Source organism: Dipodomys merriami, unplaced genomic scaffold (genome assembly GCF_024711535.1).
Source record: "Dipodomys merriami isolate MVZ:Mamm:240054 unplaced genomic scaffold, mDipMer1.0.p SCAF_13, whole genome shotgun sequence".
In the NCBI taxonomy this organism is placed as follows: domain Eukaryota; kingdom Metazoa; phylum Chordata; class Mammalia; order Rodentia; family Heteromyidae; genus Dipodomys; species Dipodomys merriami.
This window is the reverse complement of record NW_027202604.1, coordinates 10,307,787-10,328,259: the sequence shown is the minus strand read 5'-3', so window position 1 is coordinate 10,328,259 and position 20,473 is coordinate 10,307,787. Positions and strand designations below refer to the sequence as shown.

General features: G+C 49.2%; 1 protein-coding gene across 2 annotated transcripts in view; it reads right to left on the bottom strand.

Moving 5' to 3' along the window:
• Nucleotides 1–18,596, bottom strand: part of Kat2b (lysine acetyltransferase 2B) — a 103,697-nt gene extending 85,101 nt beyond the window's left edge. The window contains exon 1 of one of the 2 annotated variants that reach the window (XM_070018677.1): nt 18,285–18,596. In XM_070018677.1, coding sequence (XP_069874778.1) covers nt 18,285–18,581 — 297 coding nt within the window. In that variant the 5' untranslated portion in view covers nt 18,582–18,596. Of the gene's footprint in view, nt 1–5,616; nt 5,677–18,284 lie in introns of those variants that run through there. The other variant, XM_070018678.1, reaches the window with a different exon arrangement.
• Between the last annotated feature and the right edge of the window lie 1,877 nt (nt 18,597–20,473).

The following is a 20,473-nucleotide window of genomic DNA, read 5'->3' as shown; positions in this document are numbered from 1 at the left end:
TCCATTTCTCTGTGTGTGTGTGTGTGTGTGTGTGTGTGTGTGTGTGTGTGTGTGTGACTTGAACCACAGCTCCATTTCTGTGTGTGTGTGTGTTTAATTGAAAATAAGAATCCCGTAACCTCAGTCCCCTGAGTAGCTAGGGTTGCAGGCATGAGCAACTGGCACACCAAACATTCTAGAGTAACATCACTAATAGTCCCAGTCACTACACAGAGATTAAAGCAGGTACAAGATCTTGTGTATGCACAGAGGGGAGACACATCTGTTCTACCAACCCTTCTATCTACATGTCTATTATCAGAGGAACCAGAGCGGTTGCAAATCTAACATGAATCCATTAGAAACAGCCCAGATCCACAAGGGCAAAGGGATATACAGATTGTGGTTGCCCATGGAGTGTCAGCTTCCCCAACAATGCAAAGAAAGAAAAGCAAGTACTATGCAGTATCATTTATACCAATTTCTGTATCAGTAAAACTACGCTACAGTGACCCAAGTCAGATCCGTGGTGGCTTCTGAAGGACAGAACTTTGAATAGCAAGGAGCAGGAAAGAATTTGCTAGGGTACTGGGAATGGTCTGGGTCTAGTTAGACATGTATCCATCAAAACTTAAACTAAAAACATCTCCGCATTTCAGGCACGCTGACTCATGCCTCTAATCTAGATACTCGAGGTAGAAATTGGAGAGATGTGGGTTCAAAGCCAGTCCGGGCAAAAAGTTATGACTTCTTATCTCAACAAACAAGCTGAGAAAGGTGGCTTATACCTGTCATCCCAGTTATGCAGCAAAGACTAGTAGGAGGATTACTCCACCTTGGGACTCTAGAAGAAAAAAATAACCTAAAACAAAAGGGCTAGTGGTGTGGCTTAAGTAGTAGAAAAGCAAGCATGAAGCAGTGAATTCAAATCCAAGAATATTAAAAAATAAATAAAACAAGATAGATAGCCAACAGTGGTCCGTGAAAGATCTGCTTTCATTTATCTGCTCCATCTCAATTCCTGTCCTCTTCTCTCCTGCTCACCTCCAAGCCATTTCAGGCCCCAAGGTCTCTGCACCCCACCCCCCTGGAACCCTTGTCCCCTCTGCGTGTGTGTGTGTGTGTGTACGTATGCACATGTGCACAGATGTGTACGCACACACATGCTGGGGGGGGAAGAGAATTAGAGCTTGAACTCAGGATCTGGGTGCTGTTCTTTAATTTTTTTATTTACTCAAAGACTAGTGCTCTATCATTAAAGCCACAGTTCAACTTCTGACTTTTTGCTAGTTAATTGGAGATAGGTCTCATAGACTTTCCTGGCTTGGCTGGCTTTGCCCTGTGATCCTGAGCTCTCAGCCTCCGGAGTAGCTAGGATTAGAGGTGTGGGTCACTGGTGCAGCCACGTGCTCCAGCGTGTAGTGAAGCCTTCAGGGATACTGGCGGGAGACCACTTCTCCAGCACTCTCACTAGCTTCTCAGTTCGCATTCTCCGGGATTCCCCGCATGGTACATGTCACACTCTGCTATTTTCATGTTTACTGTCTGCTTCCGCTACCAGAAAGCAAGCTCTACAAAAGCAAAGGACCCATCTGTCACTCCTTCCCCAGTGTCTACATCAATGCCTGACACATTAAAATAACAATTTGTTGAATGAGTAGGGAAGATGACAGTCGCATCATCTCCTATTTACTGCTAGAAACCGGAAACACTGACAAGAGGTGAGGACATTCTTCAAAGGGAACCACAAAGCCAGAAAGCAATGGGTCAGGATTCCAACTCGGGACCATGTTTTAAACCACCCTGAAGCCTATTATTCACTCCACTTACGCAGGACCTCTCTCCCACACTGCCACCTGCTCCGGGTCACCCTATCTCTCAGCATGAACATTACACTCCATCATTAATCTTTCTTGTCCTCAGTATCTGTCACCTCCACTCCCCCCCAGAAGCTGCTGATGGGCTTAGCCTGGTTGGGGGGATTTGGGGGGGCCACACACACGGCAGGGACACACACACACACACACACACACACACACACACACACACACACACACACACACACACACACACACACACACACACACACACACACACACACACACACACACACGGCAGGGAGCAGGGCCCTAACACCTAAGCAAGGTGTTTCCTTAGTGACTCGGGTAGTCCTGCAGGGATATGGGAATCCTGAGCTACCTGATTCACGTCGTTATTTCAACATATTCTGACCTTGGATTCCTGGCCTTGGACCATCTGATTGCAACACTAGCTTGTTAAAGCTCAAGCAAATGAGCACAGCCACTGCCAGTCCCTAGGTTGCTCTGCAGGTCTGTCCCTGTACTTCTAGAATCCGAACTACCTACCTGCCTACCACAGCAGCCTCCCTGACGGCTGCCAAAAAGCATGCGAGCATTGGGAACTGATTAGATGGTGTGGAATTTAATAGATGCATCCACTCACGTCTTGCCCAGAGGTGATGAAGGAGATTACACTAAGTCTCCTCCTGAGATTAGGTAGTGGGTCATTCGGAGAGGATCCTTAGAGACAACACTATTTATTTTTCCCAGAAGGTATGTATCTCCTGAATGCAGAATAATACTGAGAGAAAACGCAGAGTAGTTTTAAGAAAGTCTGGTGTCAACTTCAGTTAAAATGAGCAACAACAACAACAAAATTATAAATAGTAGAGAATATGCCTGTCTATACAGCTGATACTTGCTCAGGTGTCCCAGGATCACACTTGTAATCCTGTTCACTCAAGAGGCTGATATCTAGGCATCATGGTTCAAAGCCAGACCAGACAGAAAACTCAGTGAGAGTCTTATACCAATTAGTCAGCAAAAAGCCTGAAGTAAAGGTATGGCTCAAGTGGGAGAGTACCAGCCTTGAGTAAAAAGGCCGGAGCACGCACACGCACACACACAAATAATAATGATGATGATGATGATGTAATACGGGCTTTTAGAATAGAAAGTAGAAACTCTTTCTCAGTAGGTTTTAACCTGCTGGCCTCACAACACTCACAATATATTTCTTTTTGTTTTGTTTTGTTTTCGGGTCCGGTCGTGGGGCCTGAACTCTGGGCCTGGGCACTGTCCCTCCACTCTTCAGCTCAAGGCTAGCGCTCTACCACTTGAGCCACAGCACCACTTCCGGCTTTTTTTTTTTTTTGCTTATGTGGTGCTGAGGAATCGAACCCAGGGCCTCATGCATGCAAGGCAAGCGCTCTACCACTGAGCCACCTTCCCAGCCCCTCACAATATATTTCTGAAAATAATTTACAGAAGAAGAAACCGTCATGACAGAAATTCACATTATTCATCCAGAGGAAGAATAAATGCAGGCTGGAATCCTCTTTGCTTGTTCCTGTAGCAGAAGTCCAGGCAATGAAGTTAAGTGTTGGTTGTGGTATACACCTATAATCTCAGCACTCAGGAGGTTGAGGCAGAAAAATCTTTTAGCCCAAGGATAGCCTGGGCTACACAGAAAGACCTCATCTCAAATACATTATCTGTCATGAGCTAAAAGAAGTGCACTAAGTTCCTATAGAGGGAAGGTCCAGTTCCAGCTGGCAATGTGTCTACCTTGCACTGCATGATTCATTATTAAAGGTCTCCAAGGCTCAGTTTCCTCATCTTTACAATGTGATCTCCTTTCCTCTGATCTCACAGTCTTTAAATGTAAGGTTACCCCTTTACCTGTAAATATTCCTTGAGTGTCTACTTCTGCAAGATATGATTCAGTCTATCTTGAATATGAAGTAAACCTGCACAGAGTTTTTGTTTTCAGAAATGAAACAGATAAATCATTTGAAAATATGATTCCGGGTTTTTCTTTTTGGGGGGGAGGGGACGTAGGGAGACAGCTCTGTAATAGAGTACTTACCTACCATGCAAGAGATCCTGGATTCAATACCTAGACATACAAAAGTCATAAAAAGGTGGGAGAGGGTCCAAATAAAGAAAATAAAAAGGGCTGGGAAGGTGGCTCAGTGGTAGAGTGCTTGCCTTGCATGCCTGAGGCCCTGGGTTCGATTCCTCAGCACCACATAAGCAGAAAAAGCTGGAAGTGGCACTGTGGCTCAAGTGGTAGAGCACTAGCCTTGAGCTGAAGAGCTGAGGGACAGTGCCCAGGCCCAGAGTTCAGGCCCCACAACTGACAGAAAAGAAAAGAAAAGAAAGCCTAGTATTAGCCACGAGCTTGTAGTTCACATCTGTAATCCCAGCTACTCAAGAGGCTGAGATCTGAGGATCATGGTTTGAAGCCAGTCCCAGCAGAAAAGTTGATCAGATTCTTATATCCAATTAACCATCAAAAAAGCTCAAAATAGAGCTGTGGCTCAAAAGGTAAAGTGCTAGCATTGAGCACAAAAGCTGAGGGGCAGAGCCCAGGTCCTGAATTTAAACCTCAGGATCTGCACCCTAAAAAAAAAAAAAAGCATAATATTTGAGAATCATGGATAGAATGCTATGTGGGAGTGATAGCGTGGGGTGGAGGATAAGAAAGGCTACTCTGAGGAAGTTGGCATCTGAGAATGCATCAGAATACTCAGGAATAAGGCACCAAGGTACATAGAGAAGTATGCAACGCAGATGTAATCTCAGGCAAAACTGAATGCTACAGACACAAACAATACAAAATCACGAATGATTTAGCTGCATTTCAATTATAGCTAGGTGATACATTGTCATAAGAAGTCTGAACCTACCAAGTACCAGTGGCCCATGCCTGTAATCCTAGCTCCTAGCTACTTGGGAGGCTAAGATCTGAGGGTCACAATTCAAAGCCAGCCTTGACAGACATATCTTTGAGATGCTTATCTCCAATTAACCAGCCAAAAGTTGGAAAGTATAGGTGTAGTTCAAGTGATAGATCAGTGGCCTTAAGTGAAAGAGTTTGAAGCCTGAGATCAAGTGTGCTTGCCTAATATACATGAAGCCCTGGGTGCGGTTCCTCAGTACCAGAAAAAGCCAGAAGTGGTGCTGTGGCTCATAGTGGTTGAGTGCTAGCCTTGAGCAAAAGAAGCTCAGGTACAGTGGCTAGTCCTTGAGTTCAAGCCCCACAACTGGCAGAAGAAAAAGAAAAAGACAGGGAGGAGGAAGAGGAGAAGAAGAAGAGAAGAAGGCCGAGGAGGAGAAGTTGTTTGAAACAGTAGCAAGCCCAAGCCCAGCAGAACTCTACTAAAACAGCCCACATAACTCACATCTGGGTATAACACCCCACCCTACAAATGTATGCATGCATGCTCTTTAAGTAAATCAATGAGAAAAAAAATCCCATTTGGGTAAATATTATCTGGTATAGAGAAGATTACAGGTGGATGGTCCACATAATTCCATCGAATACTCCCCTCATCTTACATGCAGTGTTAGCTTTCAGGAAAGTGGTTGGAAAGTGGTTGTTAGAAAACTACTTGAGGAGTTGCGTGGGAATCCCACTTTCTTACTGCCATTCCTGGGGAAGAAGTGACACTAAGTGGCCTCAGCATCCTCTATGGAGACCATGAGGATGACTGTCCCCTTCCCAACACCTCCACCCACCAGGCCAACACCACAGAGGTGGCGGTGCCCACGGAAGTGTGTTACCCCAGGAAAGCTGACTCCATGCCCAGCCCATCCAGTTCTACATAGTCACCTTCCAGAACTAGGGGTTAGTGGCAACAGGCCTTCACGTGATAGTTACATGTAAGGACTCCAGGGAAAAGGAACTGTGCAGGACACACATTCCATCAGCTGTGACGTCACCACCCCCCACCCCCGTCATCTATCTGGCTATCATTCCATTCCTATCTACATCTACCTGGCCCAGCACACGGTTTGCTGGTCTATATAACAGCATCCTCAGTACTTACTAATTCCCATCTTTCTTGAAAAACTCTAATTAAAATCTATTCCGTGCATGCACACATGGAAAAAAAATCCATTCTGTGAAGACATCCCCAGCTATTCATTTCTATCCTGAAAACAACTGGTAATTTTTAGCGCATTGTTTTATTTTGAAAACCTGTGTCTTTACCAACTACTGCTATATGCAACACCACAGATGCATTTCACAGACAGGGTACTGAGGGAAAGAAAGCGGACATGATGTATTCTTACAGTCTGATCCCATTTGGGTGAATCTGAAGAACACACAAAAGTAATCTCTGATGAAAGAAGTCAGAATAAAGGATTGCCATGGGTGTTGAAGGAGTACAACGGAACCCTCTGAACTTCTAGAAATGCCCAACAGCAATACCTGGAGGGGGGAGGGGCAGTTCACAGATCTACACATGTGTAAAAGTTCTCTGCCCAGTTAACTGGGTGCTGGTGGCTCACCCCTGTAATCCTGGCTATTCAGAAGGCTGAAATTTGGAGGACTGAGGTTCCAAACCACCCCAGGGAGAAAGTCTATGTGACTCCATCTTCAAATACTCAGCAATACACAAGGCTGAACTGGGAGAGAGCCATGAAAAAAGTGACACACTGACCAAAATGAAATGTAGTCTTCACCTGACTTACATATAATTAATTGTAACTCCTCAGCACCTCACCTCTTTTATTTTATTTTATTTTTATTTATTATTTATTTAATTTGCCAGTCCTGGAGCTAGAACTCAGGGCCTGGGCACTGTCTCTGAGCTTCTTTTGCTCAAGGCTAGCACTTTACCACTTGAACCACAGCTCCACTTCCAGCTTTTTCTGTTCATGTGGTACTGAGGAATCAAACCCAGGGTTTCATGCATGCTGGGCAAGCACTCATTACTAAGTCCTGTACATCACCTTTATAGTAAGTTTTTTAAAAAATGTTGAAAGCAGAGACGGAGGGTATGGCTCAACTAGTAAAGCACCAATTGAGCAAGCATGAGGCTATGAGTTAAAACCCAGGTACCAGGAAAAAAAAAAACAGGTACTAGTGGCTCACACCTGTAATTCTAGCTATTCAGGAGGCTGAGATCTGAAAATAGTGGTTCAAAGCCAGCAGACAAATCTAAGAGATTCTTATCCCTAATTAACCAGCAATTAACCAGTAGAGGTATGAATCAAAAGGTAGAGCATCAGGCCTGAGCAAAAGAGCTAAGTAAGCATGTCAGGCTCTGAATTCAAGTCTCAGTACTGGAAACTAAAAAAAAAAGTTGTCTGTACTGTTAATCTATGAGTACTTGATTGTATACATAGCAAACTCAAACATATTTTAACACGCCTTGCCCTTTGATTGTACTGAAATATTACTATGAGTATAGTTTTATATAATCCTGTATAAGGACCTTAAAGATTTGGGATCGCCTGTCTCTTCGGTTCTTGACACACTGGGAACTTTCTATAGCTTGAGTAGTAATCGCTTTCATCTTCCCTCCACAGGGAATGGTGTTAGGCCCTCACAGCCATCAGACTTGATTGTCAGCTTTAAAACAATCAAGGCTGTGCTGAGGTCTGTCCAATCCAGCAATAAAGACGCTGGTTCTGTTTACATTACAGGCAGTATAACATCAGTACACTGGAAGGGGCTTTGAACAAACCTCTCAAAAGGAGTACAATGAAATGTCAGGTGAGAACAGAATGCCTGAAACCAACAAAATCCTCCCCAGAAGCCATCTGGGAAGCAGGGACATACATCCCCAACACACACACACACACACACACACACACACACACACACACACACACACACACACACACACACACACACACACACACACACACACACACACACACACACACACACACACACACACACACACACACACACACACACACACACTTGCACCTCAGAAAAAAGTTTTAGAAGAGGAATCAGACACATGCCCTCCACCAGTGGTGCTTTCCGGAGCAAGGGTGTGGCCTGGGGAAGTCACCTAACCTATTTGGGTGTCAGTTCCCTGCTAGTAAAATGACCTGGTTACCTTCCTCCTCCCCAGGGTGGAACGATCCAATGAGCTGAGGCCAACCTTGGCAAAACACCAGCTGCTGGCATCCACGGAATGTTTATTTTTAAAACAAAATAGATGTTTGTGAAATGCTCACATTCCAAGAAATTTCACCTAGGCGAAACTACCTATCTGAAGAATACGTCAGTAGTGCACTCCTCACCTGCACGTCACCAAGGGGGAAAGTGAAGGAAAGAGACTGCTGCCCAGAGAGACCAGGCCAGGGCGGGCAGGAAAGAGCTCCCACGGGGTCCCCCACCCTGGGCAGGAAGCCAGCGAGCCTGCTGTTCTGACTCTTAGGAGATTAACATTACCACAGCCACCAGGCTCTAGGAAGCTCCAAAAAGAAAACGGTTGGCAATTCCAAAGAGTACCTTGCCCAGCAATCAGGAGGCTGAGGAAGCTGAAACAGGAGTTCACAGCCAGCCTGGGCTATGTAGCCAGATTATGTCTCAAAAACAAAACAAGAAAAAGCTTCCTTTTTGTCAAAGAGAGACTAACTGTGCAGGCACTGTATAACAGCTGGGATCTGTCATCAAGGAAGTTTAAGACTGTGCCAAGGTTATATCACCCTCAACATATCCTAGGATGGTCAGACCCTGTGCTGTTACCTGAAAAATACAGAATAAGGAACAGCGTCCAGGCCTCAAGTTCAAGCCCCAGGTGTGGCAAAAAGGAAATGACAGGAGCAGGCTAGGGCTGTGATTCCAAGAATGCTGTCAAGCTTGAGCGAAGGCTTTGGTTCCATCTCCAGCACTGCCAAACAAAAATAAGGTTGGCGGTAGGGGAATGGAAGGGAGTTGATTGTAGTGGTAGAGGCTAAACTATCTGCATTTATTCAAATGCACTTCACACATACAGCGGGCAAGTTTTATGATCTATAAACTATACCACAATAAAGCTGTTTTAAAACTATGCCCATGATTCACCAAGTGAAGTTCTTCATATTTCAAGTGTTATTCAAATTAAAATCAAAAGTACTCATTTCCCCTATTCTGTTTTTGTCTTTTTGGGTTTTTTGTTTTTTTGTTTTTTTTTTTTTGTCGGTCATGGGCTTGAACTCTGGGCCTGGGCACTGTCCCTCAGCTCTTCAGCTCAAGGCTAGCACTCTACCACTTGAGCCACAGCGCCACTTCCGGCTTTTTCTGTTTATGCGGTGCTGGGGAATCAAACCCAGGGCCTCATGTATGAGAAGCAAGCACTCTACCACTGAGCCACCTTCCCAGCCCCTTCCCCTATTCTGTATAGGCATTAATGGCATTGTGGGAAAATACAATTTTCCTTCAAAGCAGTTTCTCAACTCTTGCACTGTTCACATTCTGGCCAGATAATTCCTTGTAGTGGGGAACTGTCTGTCCTGCCTAGATGTCTGACCACAGCCCAGCCTCCCTGCTCCCAAGTTCCATGACCCAAGAGGTCTACAGACACTGGAGAAAATTCCAGGGACGAAGCGGCTCCAGGATGAGTCTGCTTCAAGCTGAAAAGCTGAAAATGAGAGGTACTCTCACCAGCAGAAAGCTGGATGGGAATAGGAAAGGGTGATAGAGTTTGAAAATGATCAAATGATGTCCACACGTGTATGAAAATCTCATCATGGAACCCGTGGGTAAGCTCAGGTGTAGTTCCTGAGGTAGAGGCGCTGGCTTAGCTAGCCTGAAGCCTGGAGTCAATCCTCATAATAGAAAAAACGAGCTGGATGCCTGGAGCTCACACCAGTCATCCTATCAACTCAGGAGGCCGAGATCTGAGAATTGCAGTGCATTCCTGCCAGCAGGGGCAGGAAAGTCTGTAAGACTCTTATCTCCAATTAACCACAGAAAACTGGAAGTGGCACTGTGGTTCAAGTAGTAGAGCGCTAGCCTTGAGCTGAAGAGCTGAGGGACAGCGCCCAGGCCCAGAGTTCAGGCCCCACGACTGACCAAAAAAAAAAGAAAAAAGGAAAGGAAGGAAAAGACAGAAAGGAAAGAAAGGAAGGAGGGAGGAAAGGAAGGAGGCAGGGGAGGGGGGAAACTGGAGAAGTGACTAATAAATAGACACCTAAGCACACCAGTGCCCTAGGAGCTCTGATCTACCGGAAGGTCTGTTTAATGACCAGTCCACCAGCCTGCAGCCAAAAGGACACTCTCTGACCATGGCATCTTGGCCTCCTTTTTTTTTTTTCACACTCTACATTCAGTGTTGCTTTTGAGTTATAAACCATTATGTTTTAAATGAAGACGAATGGTATTATCCTGTGCCACCGTAACTCTCTAAGGATGGCACTCAGCCCAGAAGCTTAAGCCAATGAGTTCTTCTTGAATGCTTGGTGACTCCTAACCCATGCAACAATGAGCAAAGCACCCGGTCAAAATGTGTTTGGCTACTTTATGTTCTAGGAACTTCGGGAATCTTTCCTCTTTTTAACATCAGGGCTCAAACTATGGTCACCATTTTAGAGGTAGGTCATAGAGGTTCACAGAGAAATTAAGCGATTTGTGCCCAAGATTACACTAGTGGCAGAGCTACCTTACAGACAAGAAAATACAGGTTGAGCTCTGAGCTGGTGGCTGATGCCTTTAATCCTAGCTACTCAGGAGGCTGAGATCTGAAGATAGTGACTTGTAGTCAGCTTGGGGAAAAAAAAAGTCTGTGAGACTCTGATCTCCAACTAATCAGCCAAGAGCTGGAAGTGGAGCTATGGCTGAAGTGGTAGAGCATCCACCTTGAGCAAAAAAGCTCGGGCTGGTGGCTCACACCTGTAATCCTAGCTACTCAGGAGGTTGAGATCTGAGGATTGTGGTTTAAAGCCAGTCCAGGCAGGAAAGTCCCTGAGACTCTAATCTCCAGTTAACCACCAGAAAAGTGGAAATGGTGCTGTGGCTCAAAATGGTAGAGAACTAGCCTTAAATAAAAAGAGCTTAGGGACGTTACTCCCACTCGTTTAAGCCCCACAACTAACAGTAACAACAACAACAAAAACCCAAGTTCTAGCCTCATAACTGACAGCAACAAAACAAAACAAAAACAAACTAAAAACCTCAATCCCATCATCCCCTTCAGAATACCTAGAAACGTCCTCCATGAAAAATCTTCACATAATTGTCTACAATTCCCCAAGTGCTCTTCATTTCCTCCATCTTCTCTAGTTCATCTGCTTAGTCAACAGCTACATCAGGAAGAATTTGTTCCGTGAGTGTGAGCACGTCAAATAATCACACTCTGTAGGGCCCACAACTGTGATCTCAGCACTCAGGAGGCTGAGGCAGGAAGAGTTTTGAGGCCAACCTGGAACACAGCAGCAAGACCTCTTCTCAAAAAGAAAATTTACATAATTATAAGTCACAATGAAATCTCCAGGACCAGGACGAATGTAGGTCATTTCAAATCAGGCTAGACATGAACGTAAAGGAAAGACAAGGAATCTAAAAATCGGCAAAATAGTCAAGACTTGATCTTAGTTTTGTTCTGGTGGTTCTCTTTTAGGGAAGTCCTTTTGTTGTTTGTTTTGTTTTTTGTTCTTTCCCCCCCCCCTCCTTTAAACCCCTGAGGGCCTTGAAGGCTAACACAGACCTATCTCTAGACTAAGGGAGTTGATTTTAAAATAAGAGAGAACTTTCAATCCCAGTCCCTGTAGGAGGAAGCCCAGGAAAGGGGCCAGAAACTTTGTGGCCATGAAGACCCTGGTAAAGGAGAGGTCTTGACGCCAAGGCCTAACAGGTCAGACTCAGATTGTTCCCACCACTCAGGCTGGGTCAAAACAAAATCATAGTGATGCAACTTTTGCTAGGACATAGTTCAAATAACTCCATCCTGGGTCCTTTTGGGTTTTGTTTCTCCTTCCTTCCTTCCCTCCATCTTGCCTTCCTTCCTTTCCAGAGCACCTTGGCTATGAAATAGCTTCCTTGCTTTTGGTTTATCTGTGACAAAAAAAAAAAAAGCCAGACCTCCCTTCTTCCACCTTCCTTCCTCCTTCCTCCCTGTCCCTCTCCCCTCTCTGCTCTCCTGTGCCAATACTGGGTTTTGAACTTAGGGCCTGGGCAATGTCCACTGAGCTTTTTTTGCTCAACACTCTACTACTTGAACCACAGCTCCACTTCCAGTTCTTTTGGTGTTTAACTGGAGAGAAAAGAGAAAACAGGCTTTGCTGCCTGGGCTAGCTTTGAACCTCCATCATCAGATCTCAGCCTCCAGAAACATGTGAATCCCCCCTCTCACCCTCCCCCCCCACCTCAACCCCCACCCTCCTGTCAGTCATAAGACTTGAACTCTGGGGATGAGCACTGTCCCTGAGCTCTTCAGCTCAAGGCTAGTCCTCTACCACTTGAACCACAGTGCCACTTTCGGTTTTCTGGTGGCTATTTGGAGATAAGAGTTCACAGACTTTCCTGCATGGGCTGGCTTTGAACCATGATCCTCAGATCTCAGCCTCCTGAGTAGCTAGGATTACAGATATGAGCCACTGGTACCTGGTAAGCCTCTCTCTTTTGAACTCTCCCCTTTCTCCAACTTCCTCTAATCTTTCTGCTCTCTCTAACTTCCCATGGAACCGGTAGACATTCTCTGTCCTTTGGGGCTGGCTCATCTCAAGTGCAGAGCTGAGCTGAAATGGAACCACTGCCTTAGTATACTCACTCCAACCTTTAAAAAGACAAAAAAAAAAAAAAATTCATTGGAGAGAACAGTCATCCCTAGGCCAGGGGTCCTCGAGTCACCAGCCCGCGCCCCTGGGGTGGGGGGTAGGCAGTGTGGTCCTGCCTCAGGCTGGCCCAGCTCCAAGTCTGCAAAGTTGCTTTCAGTTTCTTCACTTAAAAAAGCTTCACCCTCCCCCCCAGCCCCGCCCACATAGCCAACCCAGAGTCTTCAAGAGCTACTGACAATTCCTCCAGGAAATCACTTTCAACCCTACCACTGCTCCAGTCCTTATATCACTCCAAAAAAGAGTTTTTCTAGATTTCCCATCACTGGCTCACTGTCATTTTCCCTAAGGGTTTTAGCACATGCATATGGGCACATAGTATGCAACATACACCTGGCTCAGTCAACAGTTCCACAAGGATAGATCTTGGTGTCTCAGGCCTAGAACTTACCCAAGGCCTAGCAGCTAGCTACTATCCCTTGAAATACTTATTGAATAGATCAGTGAGTAAAAAGTGATGCCTTCATAACCCCAGCACTCAAGGTGGAGGTAGGAGGATCATGAGTTCTAAGTCAGCCAAAGCTACATAATAAGATCCCATCAAACAAGAAGAAAAAAGCCAGACACCGGTGGCACATGTCTATAATCCTAGCTACTCAGGCAGCTGAACTCTGTGGATCATGGTTTGAAGCCAGCCTGGGCAGGAAAGTCTGTTTCTTTTTTTTTTTTTTGTGGGGGGGGGATGGGTCTGGTTGTGGGGCCTGAACTCTGGGCCTGGGCGCTGTCCCTCAGCTCTTCAGCTCAAGGTTAGCGCTCTACCACTTGAGCCACAGCGCCACTTCCGGCTTTTTTTCTTTTTTGCTTAGGTGGTGCTGGAAAATCGAACCCAGGGCCTCAGGCATGTAAGGCAAGCTCTCTACCACTGAGCCACCTTCTCAGCCCGTCTGTGAGATTCTTATCTCCAGTTAGATACCAAGAAGCCCAGAAGTGGAGCTGTGGCTCCAGTGGTAAAGCATTAGCCTTGAGCAAAAGAAGCTCAGGGATAGCACCCATGCCCTGAGTTCAAGTCCCAGGACTGGAAAAAAAAAAAAAAAGAAGAAGAGGAGGAGAAAGGAGAAAGGAATCCTGTAATGAATCCTAACTACTAAGGAGTTTGAGATGTGAGGATCACGGTATGAAGCAAGCCTGGACAGACAAATCTAAGAGACTCCAATTAACTACCAAAAGATCAGAGGGGCGCTCAAGTGGTAGAGTGCTAGCTTTGAGCCAAAAACCTAAGGGACAGCACCCAATCCCTGCGTTCAAGGCCCAGAGCTGTCACATGGGGAGAAAAAAAAGAAAAGAAAAGAGAAAGAAAAATGAATGGGGGCTGGGAATGTGGCTTAGTGGCATAGTGTTTGCATGCATAAAGCCCTGGGTTCAATTCCTCAGTACCACATACACAGAAAAAGCCAGAAGTGGTGCTGTGGCTCAATTGATAAATGCTAGCCTTGAGCAGAAAGAAGCTCAGGGACAGTGCCAGGACCTGAGTTCAAGCCCCAGGATTGGCAAAAAAAAAAGAAGAAGAAGAAGAGGCGGAGGAGGAAAGAAAGAAGGAAGGAAGCAAGGAAGGAAGGGAGGGAGGAAGGAAGGAAGGAAGGAAGGAAGGAAGGAAGGAAGGAAGGAAGGAGGAAGATGAATGGTAGCCAAGTGAAACAGGCTCTGTGGGGGCAGCAGGAGGAGGGAGAGCTATGAGAGAGGAGGAAGGGGAGTATTATCAAAGTAGCTTATTTGCATGTATGAAGACAGATCACTGAAACCTGTGGAAATAGTCTGAAGGAGGGTAAGGGAGAATGATATAGAGGGAGTCAGACTGATCCTGACATAGTGTATACATGTGTGAAAATATTACACAGGGGACCCCCAGCAACTGATAATGCTAATAAACAAGTCTAAGAAGAAAAAAGGCCATAAATAACCTTTTCCTGTGAATTAGATGGTGAACACTCAAGTTGCAAACTTTAGAAACCATTATATTTTAAATTAAGCCAAGCTCAGAGACAAACTGGGCATGTTTTCTCTCATATGTGGAAGCTAGATCTAAAATACCCAGGGACAAGACACATTATACAGAACTCTAGGCATTCACACACAGGGAGACCAAAGGATACTCTTAGGAGAGGAACACAAAGGCACAATCCCTGTGTGACTCTGATCATATAAAGTAATGCTCAGTGAAATGAACGCCAGAAAATGGAAACAAGAAGTTTTTTTTTCTTCATTGATGTTTTGGTTTTCTTTTCTTTTTGTCTTGTTTCTCTGTCTTTGGAAGGATAAGGGGGCACAGAAATGGAGAGTTAAAGGGTGAACAAATGCAGCAGTGGTACTCACTAGATACGATGTTGAAAACAATACAACTTGTGAGTGGGGATGGGAGGGAAAAACTGGGAGAGAGCAAGGGAAGGGGTGACATTGTCTAAAAAGAAATGAACTCAATATGAGGCTCCAAAGGCTCTCATCTGTAATCCTAGCTATCAGAAGGCTTGGATCACAGTGAGCCTATGCAGTTAAGGCTGTTAAGACTCTTATCTCCAATTAACCACCAGCAAACCAGAAATGGTGCTCAAAGTAGTAGTGTTAGCCTTCAGTGAAAAAGCTCAGGGACAGTGGCTAGGCCCTGAGTTCAAGCCCACAACAGACCAAAAAGAAAGAAGGAGGAGAAGGAGGAGGAGGAGGAGGAAGAGGAGGGGGAGGAGGGAGAGGAGGAAAGAGGGGAGGGGGGTGTAGGGGGGAGGGGAGGGAGGAAGGAGGAAGAAGAAAAGTAATCATTACCTAACTTAGGTAACTGTGAAACCTGTGTATCATCTTTATCATAACAATAAAAAAATTTTAAGATGCTATATCTGGGCTGGGAATGTGGTGGAGTGCTTACCTAACATGCATGAAGGACTAGCCAAATATAGAGATAGATAGATAGATAGATAGATAGATAGATAGATAGATAGATAGATAGATAGAAGATAGAGGTCTGGGAAGGTGGCTCAGTGATAGAGTGATGGCCTTGCATGCCTGAGGCGCTGGGTTCCATTCCTCAGCACCACATAAGCAGAAAAAGCCAGAAGTGGCGCTGTGGCTCAAGTGGTAGAGCACTAGCCTTGAGCTGAAGAGCTGAGGGACAGCACCCAGGCCCAGAGTTCAGGCCCCAAGACCAACAAAAAAAAGATAGATAGATAGATTGATTGATTTAAGGGCAGGATATACACACACATGGCTTTAGACAGAACCAAAACTTCTGCAAACTTTGTAGGTACAAAGACAACCACGCACAGGCAACTGAAAGAAGAGGTATTTGGTAGATGAGCCCAATAAACAAACTACAAAACAAAGCCAGAACTCAGGTCTGAGCTTTAGCAGTTTCCACACTGGACCTGTGGCGGCAAAACACCAGGTCCACCAAGTAAGTGAACTTGCTCTCAATTGTTAGTGTAGGCCCTCTTACCAATCACTAGGCCTCAGATTTTCTTAGAAAGAAAATCTCCACTTGTCAGTCTTCGAAATACCAAGCATTACAGTAGTATTATTCTACAAGTCCTGTTTTCTTGGCTGAATTCAAATGGGACAAGCAGCCAGGCTCTGGTGACTCACATCTATAATCCTAGCTACTCAGATGGCTGAGATCTGAGGATTGTGATTCAAAGGCAGCTGGGGCAGGAAAGTCTGTGAGACTCTTAGCTCCAATTAACCACCCAAAAGCCAGAATTGGAACTGTAGCTGATGTGGGTTAAAAAATAATAATAAAAATAAAAACTCAAAGACAGAGCAGGGCACCAGTGGCTCATGCCTGTAATCCTAGCTACTCCAGGAGGCTGCGATCTGAGGATTGCATTTCAAAGCCAACTGGGGCAAGAAAGTCCAGGAGATTTTCTCCAATAAACCACCTGGTACTGTAGGACAAGTGGTAGCTCTAGCCTTGAGCTTAAGAGGTGAGGGACAGTGCCCAGGCCCAGAGTTCAAGGCCCACAACCTGCAAAAAAAAAAAAAAAAAAAAAAAAAACAAGAAACCTCCAAAGACAGTTCCCAGGCCTTAAGTTCAAGGTGCAACACTAGCACACACGTGCACACATACACACAAATTACAATCAAAAGGGACAAGTGATCTAAAGTTCAGCTCTTAACTAGGGCCTTACAACTGAGGTATCTAAGTGAACCAAACCGCACATTTTAGCTTCACCCCAGACCTGGTGGGGGGAAGGGAGGGGAAATCAGTTCAAGCAGCAACCCTCCCCACCCACCCCCCACCAGGTCACCCTGGAGTAAGAAGTTAAGGAAGGCCAGAACTAAGATCGACCCCTTCCAATAGTATTTATACACAAGCATAGAGCACACAGTAGGTGCCTGCTTAAACTACAAAAGGGAGGGGAGTGGGGTGGTGGGGGGAGAGGGAGGGAAGAGAAGGCAGCGACTTTGCATGCCCAGGAAAAGCTCCAGGAAGGAGAGACGTCCCCACAGGGCCAGCCCCGGGTGGCAATCTGGAACCTGGGAACTTGACCCGGTTGGTGGCAGGCAGAAGGCACCCACCGGAGGGGGTGTGTGTGTGTGTGTGTGTGTGTGTGTGTGTGTGTGTGTGTGTGTGTGTGTGTGTGTGTGTGTGTGTGTGTGTGTGTGTGTGTGTGTGTGTGTGTGTGTGTGTGTGCGCACGCGCGCCCGCGTGTGCGCGCGTGTGTCTCCCAGGTGTGTGTGTGTGTGTGTGTGTGCACGCGCGCCCGCGTGTGCGCGCGTGTGTCTCCCAGGGCTCAGCCACAGGCCGCAGGAGCTGACAGGGCCAAGTCCCCGCCCCCCTCAGCTGTCACCCTGTCAAAACAAAGCCTCTGCTGACAGCGCAAGGCCAGTCTGCCCCGCGGCCTCGGGCAAGCCTCCCGGGTCGGGAGCGCAGCTCCCACCTCTGGATCCGCAGCTGGGGGAGGGCGGGGGCTGGCACGGGCCGAGGAGGGAGGGCCAGAACCCGGTCCTCCGCCCCAGCTCCCCCGCGCAGGGCGGTCACCACCTCGCCACCTCCCCGGGGGTGGGGGGGGGGGAGATCTCCGAGCTGCCGGGACGAGGCTGTAACTACACGAGTCCCACCATCCCCGGGTCCCAGCCGCGGCCGCGCGCAGCGGGCGCCGGGCACCGCGGGACCCCCGCCCCGCCCCGCCCCGCCCCGCCCGCTCCTCCCCGGCGCCCGGCCAAAGTGCCACAAGTCTAGGACGACGATTCGCCGCCCTCACTTCTTGAACCCAGCTCCACCCGGTGGGGCCACGAGAACCGATCGAGAGCAGAGAAAACCGCGGAGCCCCCCCCCATACACACACACACTCCCCCCCCCTCCTCCTCCTCGCAGCCCCGGGTGGATGCGCCCGCTCCGTACAGTTCCGCTGGGCGAGAAAGTGGCACGGGAGAGCTCCTACAGAGCCACAAAGCCCCAGGGGGTAGCCCGGGAGCTGGGACGCCCGAGGCGATCCCTTGCAAAAGTGGAAGGTCAAGGACCGTCCCCCCCCTGCCCCCGAGTCCCCGCGACCCCCCTTCCCTTCTCCCACCCGGACAGGACTCCTCTCCGCGAAGGAGCTAATTGCGCGCGGGCGACGGCAGCACTTCCGCGGTGCAGCGGCCCCAGGCGGGAGGCGCGCGGCGGAGGCGGGGGGTGGGGAGGGAGGGAGGGAGGGGGCGCGAGGAGAAGGGGGGTAAGAGAGGGGGGAGGGAGGGAGGGGACGTGGGGGGGGTAGCGGAGCCCCGGCCCCCCGGCGGCGGGGCCGGGCGCGGACCCACCTTGCAGGCAGAGTACACTCCGAGTTTCTCCAGTTTCTTGGCCCGCGGCGCCGAGCGCAGTTGAGCCTTCTTCACGGCGATCCGGGCCGAGCCGCCACCTCCCGGCCCCTCGGCCGTGCCCGCCGCAGCCACGGCGGTGGCCGGACCGCAGGCGCCCGAGCCCCCGGCGGCGGCGGCGGCGGCACACGGGGAGCCCTGCGGGGGCGCGGGGGGCAGCGCGGCGGGCGGAGGGGGCAGCGCCGCGGGCCCGATCCCTGCCCCGCAGCCTCCCGGCCCGGCCCCGCCAGCCTCGGACATGCCGCCCCGGAGCACGGCGGGAGGCGCCGAGTGTCAGGCGCCGCCGCGGCGGCCGCCGCCAGGGTCTCCCTGCGGGCGCCCGGTGATCAGGAGGGCGAGACCCTCCCCCCACGCCCTCCCGCGCCGCGCCGCGCCCACCCCCCGCCCCGCGCGCCCGCCCCGCCCGCCCCGCGCCGCCCCGCGCCCGCCCCGCGCGCCCGGCTCCGCTCCGGCCCGGCCCGGCCCGCGCGCTGACGGTGGCGGCGGCGGCGGCCGCAGCTGCTCCCCGAGGAGGGAGGGGACTAGCGGCTCCGCGGCCGCCGCACACGCCCTCCCCGGGCTCGGCTCCCCGGGGCTCCGCTCCGCGCCCCGGCCGCGGACATGCTTCTCGGGGGTGGCGGATTCGGGGTCCCGGCGGCAGCCTGGCGGGGCGTGCCGCCCCGGGAGCACACCCCCCCTCCCCTGCCGCCCCCACGGCCTGTGCGCTGCCTGCGGGGTGGGCGCCCCGCACCCCGGCGCTCTGCACGGAGCGCGCGCCCGCCAGGGGGCGAGGCCGGGCTCGGGGTGTGGGTGCCGGGGGGGTTGGGGGGGAGAGGAGGGTGCGGATGGCGGGGTGGGGAGGGGGGGAGAGCCCGGAGCCCAGGCACCTGCTGGTCGTCCCCGCCCCTCGGTCCCCACCCCCCCCCCCCGCAAGGGTGAACTCAGGGTGGGGGGCGGGGGACCTCCCCGTATTCGTTCTTCCACTCGGTTCCACCCTCTCCCGGCGCGGGAGACAACTTCCTCCACCCTAGCGGGAGCCAGAGGGAAAAGAAAATATTTTTTGAAAAGTACCCGTCCGTGCTAATCCTTTTCTTTGTTGTTCATTTTCCCCCCAAAATAACCACGAGAGGCTTCGCAGTCCTGGGCCGGGCTGTCCCTCCTCACTTTTGTGGGGTTTTTTTTTTTTTCCTTTTAAAATGAAGAATGCTTTCTTCTCCCCGGACACTTGGGGATCTGGTCTGGCCAAAGAGGGAAAGGACCATATACATAATATACTATATATAATATACTATATATACTATGGATTATATATGGGTTTTTTTTCGTGCTGATCGCTAAAAAACGGTTATCTTAAAAACAACAAAAACTGTCACCGCAGTGTACAGGGGAAAGTTCGAATACAAGTTTGTTTGCAGGGTTTGTTTGGGGGAAGTGGGGGGAGAGTAGGATTAAGATCGATGGCTCTTCTTTTCTGTGATGTTTCCATCGTTTTTTTTCAAGACTGTTACAACACACACACACACACACACACACACACACACACACACGCACACACCCGCCCCGCAGGCGTGTTCACCGGGGCGGGCGCAGGGCGGGACAGGGGTGGAGGGGGGGGGGGTGTTAGCTCCGGGGAGAAAGAAAGTTGGTTTTGGTTTCAAACTTCACCACCACCACCGAGCTGAGCGCTTGCTAACTGCTGTTGGAACGGTTGAGAGCTTGTTTTCATGGTCGTCGATGGCGACCCCGGGAGGGTGGTGTGTAAGACCGAGGAGCATCTGCATTTTCAGTTTGAAAACTGTGCACCGCTGGGTGAATCCGGTTTTCAAGCCCCGGCCACTTGTTTACCCGGGACCCCTGGCGCTGCAAGTGTTCCCGCCTGTACTCTGGGTCTAATTGCGGTTACGATTGGATTCTGCGCATGCCTGCTAGCTCTGGTCCAGCCCTAGTCAGAAATGCCTTGGGGGGGTTGTACTTTTCCCCTGCCATGTCCCGTTTATTGCAGTTAATTTTCCCCATGTTCTCCCCCTCCCCCCCCCCCCGTCCTTTAGGCTTCTAGTACAGACTGACAGGTAAAAGATCATTGGAAAGTTTGTAGATCTAAATAGTGATGTGATCCAGCAGGGCCAAAGGAAATGTCCTCTCCCAACTTGAGC